Source organism: Cucumis sativus, chromosome 4 (assembly GCF_000004075.3).
Source record: "Cucumis sativus cultivar 9930 chromosome 4, Cucumber_9930_V3, whole genome shotgun sequence".
In the NCBI taxonomy this organism is placed as follows: Eukaryota; Viridiplantae; Streptophyta; class Magnoliopsida; order Cucurbitales; family Cucurbitaceae; genus Cucumis; species Cucumis sativus.
The window spans coordinates 2,232,578-2,241,634 of NC_026658.2; the positions used below are offsets into that span (position 1 = coordinate 2,232,578).

General features: G+C 36.3%; 1 protein-coding gene across 3 annotated transcripts; it reads right to left on the reverse strand.

Moving 5' to 3' along the window:
• Positions 1-90: 90 nt before the first annotated feature.
• LOC101208671 (clathrin interactor EPSIN 2) lies at positions 91-8,838 on the reverse strand. Of its 3 annotated transcripts, none has more exons than XM_031884131.1 (15): positions 8,553-8,838; positions 8,373-8,376; positions 7,221-7,294; positions 6,918-6,969; positions 6,484-6,563; positions 6,323-6,401; positions 5,418-5,501; positions 5,179-5,324; positions 4,149-4,484; positions 3,453-3,494; positions 3,229-3,321; positions 2,984-3,138; positions 2,165-2,307; positions 1,026-1,860; positions 91-858 (listed from the first exon to the last, which is right to left on the reverse strand). In XM_031884131.1, the coding sequence occupies exons 3-15, from the start codon at positions 7,253-7,255 to the stop codon at positions 413-415; spliced, it is 2,526 nt and encodes an 841-aa protein (XP_031739991.1). In that variant the 5' UTR covers positions 7,256-7,294; positions 8,373-8,376; positions 8,553-8,838; the 3' UTR covers positions 91-412. The 3 variants fall into 3 exon arrangements, with proteins under 3 accessions (XP_031739991.1, XP_004152090.1, XP_031739989.1); XM_004152042.3 differs by having other exon boundaries at positions 8,373-8,471; XM_031884129.1 differs by lacking the exon at positions 8,373-8,376.
• Positions 8,839-9,057: the final 219 nt, after the last annotated feature.

Genomic DNA, 9,057 nt, shown 5'->3' on the forward strand with positions numbered 1-9,057 from the left:
TCAGTAGTGGTAAGAAAGGATGCACAATAATGTCTGATTCTAGGCTACCTATCCCAAGATGCACAAAACCTGAAAGATATAAAACATGAATGAGACAAACTTACACCATCGTATTTTATTCTTTAATTTGTATTCAATCAAATATACAATCACAAGAAAGTGGAAGGAAAATGATAAGAAAGATTTGACCTCATTTGATACACACAAAATTCAAAGCAGAACTCAACCCACAAAGAATGACTAACACAAGATTTGGAAGAAAAAGAAAAATAAAAAGAAAAGATATAGCTTCAAATAATAAAATCTTGGGTTGGATGCAGATCTTTGAATATTTAGTGATGTGTCCTATCTAATCTTATAACCTGAAAAACAAAGCAGAAGCTCTTCCACAACTCTAACAAGATGTCAGATGTCATCGGTAACTGCCGTAAGGTGGCTGCTGGGGGGCATAACCACCACCACCCATCATCGGGTTGTATACACCGGGCATGTTTGCTCGAGGTTGCTGCATTTGGAATCCTTGTTGCCCCATACCCATATTCATTCCCATGCCACCCATGGGTTGATTCATACCTCCATAGCCTCTCATGCCCATCCCCATGCCCATGCCAGGATTGGGGTTCATGCCCATGCCCATTCCCATGCCCATGCCCATGCCCGAACCGGATCCTGACATTGCATTTGGAGGTGGCCTTAGCGCACTAGCACCAACTCGGCCTATCCCAGAACCAGATCCCATAGCTTTACCCATGTTAATGGTAGATACGACTGGAGCTGTACTAGGCTTCTCCATTCTCTTCTCCTTCCTATTGAGGGCTTCAAAATCAACACCAATGTCCGCCATTGGGTTTGCTTTAGCTGCACAAGGACAACTTATTCTTTTAAAAAAAAAGGAGGAATGAAAATTTATTGTATTTTTTAAACATATGAAACAACCCAGTGTGTTCCAAGAGAAAAATCAACACAATCAAGTTAACCTCAGCAGTGTGTAAATGATGTAATGAAATCAAGAAGGGAAGACTCACGTCCAGATATGTTTAAATTGACAAGCCCTCTGCTTAATGTGTCAGACCATACTGTGGACTTGGTCTCAAACTTATTATTCGAAGCTTGGGACGCAGTTGAAAGTGATCCAGCTGGAGGATTTTGCTGAGAAGCCATGGATGTATAGTTTCCTGCTTGAGAATTAAAGCTACCCATAACCTCAGATTTTACCACAGGAAAATTTGAGGTTTGGTAAGATACTTGAGAAGCTACTGAACCCTGTGGCGGATTGAAGTTGTTTCCACTAGGAAGATGAGCGGGAGGTCTTGTAGTTTGAAGCGTGAGATGAGAACTTGCGGGAACTGCAGAACCATTATGATATGTTCCAAAATTGTTGGGCTGTGCATTAGGTCCAGCATTTGGAGGAGCCATATATGATCCATGAGCTGGTATTCCTCCCGGCGCCACAAACATCCCATTGCCGAACTCTCTCCCTGGTTCTGTTTGATTTTGAAAATTCACAGGAGCAATATTTCCATCTTGCTGATAATTCCCCAAGTTAGAATTTGGCTGTGCAGGCAAGCCAGATGCAGCATGAGAATTTGGCTGTACTGGTTGGTTTGATGTAAACGTGGGCTGTGAAACAGCAGCGGGTAAAGTTTCAGGAGGGAGAAGATCAGCCAGTACACCAATATTTTGATGTTGCAGAGTCTCTTCACGAGGATGGTGCAAATTCGGTTGAGGTTGAACAGGGACGTTTGGTGTGGAGTAAGTTGCTGCAGAAAATGATTCCCCACGTTGAAAATATGTTTGATCTTGGACACCAGAGGAAGATATGGCTTTAAAAGGCGAGTCACCAAATGGATCTTCAAAAGTCTGCATGAGCATACGATGTTGCAAAATATTAAATCTCTGCCAACAATAATACTTGATCTAGAATCCAATTTGACAAGGAAGCAATCAACCCAAATTTAAACTTCATTCAAGAAATAAATAAATTCTTTACACCATAAAAATGTGCAACCTTCCAGTATGCTACATCTAATAAAATAATGGTACAACAATCGACAATGCCAGGAATAAATCAATGAGAAAGCATCAAGTTATGGATAATGATAAAATTGCATGCATAAGCATGTTAACAATCAATTCAAAAATCATTTCCATGCTTTAATATTACCTGATTTTGAGTAAAGGATCCCACAGCAGAGCTTGTCTGAACATGACTCTCAGAGTCTGCAGATGATGTTACTGGCCCAACAGGCACTAAGGCCAATGAGTCAAATAAATTTGCCTCCAAATTGCTTGAGGCATTTGGAGCAACTGAAATAAGAAATGGAAAAAGAAAAAAAGAAGAGATTGAGTGTAAAGAATAAAGAACAGAGGAAATCGCCATACCATAAAATAAAAATGATGGCAAATACTTTTATCAACATTGTCCAACCATGAAAAAAATCACAAACCTAAGGCTATGTAATATAATTCTTAATTCCCAAAATTTCCAAAAAAATAAGTATCTCCTTTTGGTATTTTACCACAACTGACAAAGATAAGCCAAAAGGAACTATCCTACTCCAGGAAGTAGTAGCTTCTTATTAGAATTGATTAAAGCATGGAACAGAAAAGGGGGGAGGTGGGACCAGACAGTCATTCCCAACCTAGGCAGCTAAGAAGCTTATATATGGACTCTCAGTACTGATAAAGAGGACAATAAAATTCTATAGTTTTTCATATACATTTGAAACCAAATTCTAACTCATGGTCCAAGACTCCAAGCCATTACCACACCTTTTATTTCAAAAGATCTTCCCAGTTCTCTCTATCCAAACCCTCCACAATATAAATAAGACGGTCTAGATCAGATGAATTAATTATTTTAATGAGGGAAGTACTCCAATTGGAAGAGAAAATCATTCACTGAAAGTACCCATTGCAACCTAACTCTTTTCACAATATGTAATGATGAGGCAAAACATAGAAAACCAAGCACTTCCCATACCTGGAACTGAACCACGGGGGTCAAATTCATCAGAACCATCAAATCCCTGGGGAAGCGGGGATGCAGTGGTTCCATGAGTAGTTTGCTGGCTTGGAGTACTGGGCACGGGTGGAGGAAAAGCTCTTGGAGCAGTAGTTGCTGGAGCTTCTACTTCTCTGTTTACAGATACAATGTACCAACTGAATGAATGGTGAACAAGACTAAAAGAAAATGTGACATCATTATCTTTGAAACAAAATTAGCACCTTTGACTAGGCACAGTGCTTCCAGATTCATTCACAGCTTCTTCATAACTCGGTGGAGCAATGTTCTGTTCTGAAAATTTACGTTCAAGCTGCCTATGACACATTCAATTTTGTAATGCAACATATTGTTACTTCTTAAGAATAAAAGAGATACTTCAAAGACAATGACTCCATCATTGTATAAATATAAAATGAACAATGAAATTAAATGATTGAAAACTAACCTTCCAACCTGAGATGGCTCGTCAGGTCTGGCACCACTGTTGCTGCAAGAAACAGGAGAAACAAGGAAATTAGCGTTTTTCAAGAAAATTACACATATATCAAACTTCATCTGCCGTATTGCAAATTGCAATGTTTAATACATATCGTAAAAGTGGCTAAACTAAAACTAGATAAGCAAGAATATTGTCCTCCCATAGGACAAATAAAAGATCATATTGCAAGTTTTCTTCATTGCAGAAGAATCTATTGATTTAATGATGTTTACAACCCTGAAAATGTAGAAGCAACAAGATAGAGAGAACGTAATTTTCAGTTCCCAGAAAACCTGCATGTCATGGTAGAAAAACAAAATACGTGCCTCATTTGTTTAAAAACAAGTTTTGCAAAGTGAGCACTAAGGGTAGTTAGTTACATAAGGCAGTTAGATGGTTATAAATAGGAAGTTGGGAGGGAAGAAAGGCCTGAGGAATTTGGTGAGGATAATGGGCTGCAACATTCCTTGAAAGAGAGGAAGGGCAGAGGGTTAGGGTTCTTTTACTTGTTTGTTCTTTTATATTGTAATTTCTGTTGAAGATATCAATAAAATAGAAACACTATACTAGTGTTCTATCAGCAAACTGGCAATAACTATAATGGAATTCACTAATATAATGGCTATCTAGCATCAATATTTTACATCTGCAGCAAGTGCCTACCGAGAAGAAACTTGACCATCATCATCATATGCACGTTCTCCATCTCTGTCAGAGCTCCTGCTCCTTGAACCATACTGGTAGTCATCAATGCTTCGACTTCTTCCTCGATAATCATCATCCTTATAACCATCTCTGTTATAGCGTTCTTCATAATCACGGCCATATGAATCTTCATTTCTGCCAGAACGGTCATCTCTAAAACCATAATCTCTTTCCCTCCCATAAGAATCAACATTTCTGTCTCCATCTCGGCCTCCATATCGTCCTTCATAGCGGTCATCATATCCTCCTGAACCTGGTCTATACATACTGCCCATAGATGATGCGCTGCGAAACCTGTGTGACATCAGGATATTCATAAATACTGCTAAAGTTATCCAATTGTTGAAACTGTTGTGTTGCTGAAAGAACATTTTTATACAAAGTAATTGTGAAACATGTTATAAAATAAATCAAATAAATAATTTATCAAAAACAGAAGAAAGAAAACAACTATAAAAGAAGTGTTACAAAATACTGACCATGAAATTTAAAATAGATTAAGCATGGCATATGTAGCGACTTACTTATATTTTATCATTTTATATTTATAGAGCACTAACAAACATGATAGAGAAAAAGAAGTTAAACATTCAGGTCACTTGAATAAAAAAGCACAAATAACTTCATTAGAAGCAAGTGTCTACGAAACAAGATTACTCGAGACTGAGGGTCTGAAATGAAAGATTGGCACAATTAAATAAGATTATTGCTCCAATTTATTTATTTTAATAATTACTATTGTTATTATTTAGAAGAAATAAACTTTTCATTGATTGATGAAAAGGGATCAAATGTTTAAGATACAACCTCCTAAAGGGAGAGAAAATATAACAAGAACCAAAAGAACTAGCAATAAACAAGATATATGAACGGCTTTAAACCAAAAGATTACTTGTGCAATTAATAAGGTCAGGCTACGAAAAAAATGATGAAAAGAATGAAAATTTGACAAAAATATAAAATAATCAAACTTTGCGAGCTGACTCACTTGTCCCTATTAGCAGCAGCCTTCTGTCTGACCTCAATGATCCTTTCTTTATCATTTACAAGGGCAACAAGATTTTGAGATTTCTTTCTAACATTGTTACCTTGGTCCCTCCCATTGGAGTCGATGTATTGAAAATCAGATAAGGTCTGTCATCCAAAAGATAGTCGATTAATTAAAAAGGGTCATCAGAGAGCTAGAGTAAAATAACAGTTAAAGTGAATTGAGTAAGAAAAATGTACCGATATCTGATATGCATGTTCTCTGATGTCATCTATGACACGCTCTGATCCATGACCCACCAAGTACTCCAAAACGGTCAAACCCTGAGATAGATAGAAGTTTGGGTAGGAATAAAATGATAAAATAGACATTCTCTTTTGTAAGTTCTACTAATACAGAAACTTCTTGAAACCGGCAAATAAACTCCACATTGTCAATAATATTTTTTTTTTTGTGGCAAAATGCAGGGCTTTTCTCTTTTCCTTTTCTTTTAGGGGGATGAAAGACCAATTTTTGTTGAGAAAAAGCATGGAAGAAGACAAGGGCATAGAAAAGGAAAGCCCCTTTTATTGTTTCTTTGATTCCAAACAGTCTGAATATTTCATCACGTACTTTTTCCCTGAATAAGTGTACTTAGTTTCTACAAGTTTTCTGTCGATCTTTGTCCTTAAAAGCAGAAAAACAGGCATGTCAACATGAAATCTCTAAAATCCTAAGGGGTGGACATGAGAAAAATACATTTATTCAAATTGATTGAAGTAATAAAAGAACACTGCTTACAGATTGTATTGGTAATGAAATCAACATCTTCCCTTTTGAGAAGTTTTTTTTTTCTTGACGTACATGAGGCAGTACTTTTCTTCTAAAACCCCAAACTCTAAAAAAATAATTTAAAAAAATCTTCCAAAACATCTTCACAGAAAAATGTTTAATTGGAAACTTATTAGAGAATTGTAACTTACATATTCAGGTATTCAGAGTCACAAACAGTAATATTTATCAAAAGCGCTTTCAACTAACAAGGGGAAAAACTATACAGAAGAGGGAATAAAAGCTCCCATATCAAAATGGAAATTTTAAATTTGTTCAATCTCAACACACGATAATCCTAATAGTCGAAAGAAAAGGGAAAAAAACTACTAACCTTGTAGACATGCCTCCAATTCTTGCCAGTATCATTTATCCGCTTCCAGAGTATTCCCATGATCATTTGATATTCATGACTGCATGGACATTTGGAATGAGTTCTTCCCTGGTGTAGAATATTCAATCTAAAAGCATCCACAAAAGCAAGCCTATGCTTACTAATTTCTAGTTGCCTGTGCTATATCTGCAAGAAGGGATCCATGAGGACCCCAAGGCTCATTGCTAGTGGCATCCAAAACCTGGAAACGGGAAGGAAAGGAAAAGGTAAAAACACAGTTTGGAGTCAATAGAATCCATGCTACAAAACTTTTCATGCAGAAGTTCAGAAAGCCTTTTCTACAGTGAATTTCGCGATATTGTTAGTCAAGTATTAATCACAATACCATGGTCAATAACTTTTTTGTTAATTATTTCACCCAGCATCCACAGCTAAGAAACTTCCTCAATCACTTATAAACCGTGCATCAATTAGGTTTCTATCTGACTTGGTGTATATGATCCTAAACACTCTTATCTCATTCTTCAAGACAAAATAATTGAAGCAATACAATATCACTTTGCAATAAGAAAACGGATGAGCTGAAAAAGTATACCTTCTGCTCTACTTTAGGAATTTTGAGCACGGTCTTATTGACCTCTCTCTTTCTGCATTAAAAGAAGAGGGAACCTATTAGAAAAACCTAACGAGTAACACATAAAGTATAGTTTACAAGATCAATGAACAATTGAATAAAAATGAATTTTGATGAAACAATACCACTAATTTAAAATTTTCAGTAATGATTGTTTGACAAAAATTAATTAGATTGCCAAGACAGGTAATCATGTGTCTTTGACTTAAAATCAAGAATTAAAATGATGTGATCAAAGCATCACAAGCGAAGAAGATAGCTTACAAGTCTCTGACAGTTTGATCAAAGGCCTTCTTCATCTTAACAAACACAGCAACAACCAGATGCCCCTAATTCACCTGTTCAATTAAAGCAAAGCTCTTGTTAATCTATGGTTATTCTATTCCACACATACAAAAAGAGCTCAATATCAAATATATAAAATGTAAATGTCCAAACTTTAGAAGAAACATAGCAGAAAGAGTATGATCAGGTAAAATACTGGATGAATGTGGCTATGTTCCATGCTACAATGGATGTTGTAGGGAAGATCATAAATTTTAACTAAAACAAAAACCAAAAGGAAATTCAATCATTAGACCAGGCTAACTGCCTAAGTGACCCTTCAACTTTAGGACTTCATTTACCGTATAAACTTGAATGATTGGGAAAGGTGAGGAATCACTACAAAAATCAAATGCAGACCCAATGCTAATATAGTGGAAAACATGAGAACATACTTTCAGAATTCATAAGATGCCAAACGCATCTAACAATCTGGCAATCATATTTGCATTCGCTCACAATTATTTGATCATGGAGTATCAAGCTCTAAACAAAAGTGTAATAAGCCACATTGCACCCATTGGAAACAACATCCCACCTAACAAGATAAAACCCTCCACCTTCCTCAACAACAAAAAAGACCCTCGTGATTCAAGAAAGTCAGAATATTGTCCCATTAAATTCAATTTTAAGCATATCATGGACCTAACTTACTCGCCTTCAATTAAAGTACTCTGTTTTTGCCCAATACCCTTACATTAAGCCCTATAATTAATAAATAATGTCATAAAAGCAGTGTAAAGGATCTGAATTGGTGGGTGGCTAAATGTTTGACTTTTTTAGATACAGCCCTTGAGAGATTTATACAACCACCAGAAAAATGAATGAATTTTTTTTCCCATCTAGACATTCACAACCTGCAGCTAAAACTTCAAACAGATCTATGAAAAGGATATAGACCTATGAACCAACACGAAAAATTAACAAGGAATCATATAAAATCAGCTAAAACAAAAACAAAAGAACTCCCATATGATACAATCATGACCCACAACATCACATGGTTCAAATAATTACGGGGGAAAAAGAATTCTTCTCATGATAAAAGCCTATTGCAATATATACAAAAGGGTGTAAGCATAGAAATCTTACGAGACTAAAGACGCAAAAGAGGTAGCTGAATCAACTTGTTTTAGCAGCTACCCAGAAATTGTAGCACAAAAATCAGCCAGTAAAAAGGTCGAAGTAGATCTGAATCACAACCGAACAACTATAAACCAAAGAAAAACGTAAGAAAACAAGACCCAATTGAAAATCAAACAAAAGGGTCACCTGATTGGATCAAGTGCAATAAGTGGGGTGGAAATTAGAAGCCGGATCTGACGATTGGAAGAAGAAGGTTCAGGACTTCGTTTGAAGCTGCGAAGAATTGTATGATGCCGCAGTTAATGGAAGAGGAAAGAGAGGGATTTCTCTCTCTTCCTCTCTCTCTCTCCCTCTTGAAAATTGAGGAATCGGTGGAAATGAGAGAGAGATGAAATGGGAAAAGAAAGACTATAGAGAAAAAAACAGCGCAACTAGCCGGCTAGAACATCTGCACGCAGGGAATAATAAAAAGCCAAATGGGTTTTCAAATCAATCATACTTATTTTATCGTAATCATATATTATATTCTCAATTTCCACAAAGTATTCAACTTTGCTTCTTACGTCCATCAACACTCTCAATTCATCTCATCCTTTTCAAACTTTCCTCCCACTCCCACAAATCGACCAACAAATCTCTACTATTGTCATACATTCTACTATTTTTGTTCATTATTCCAAAGTTCATCAAA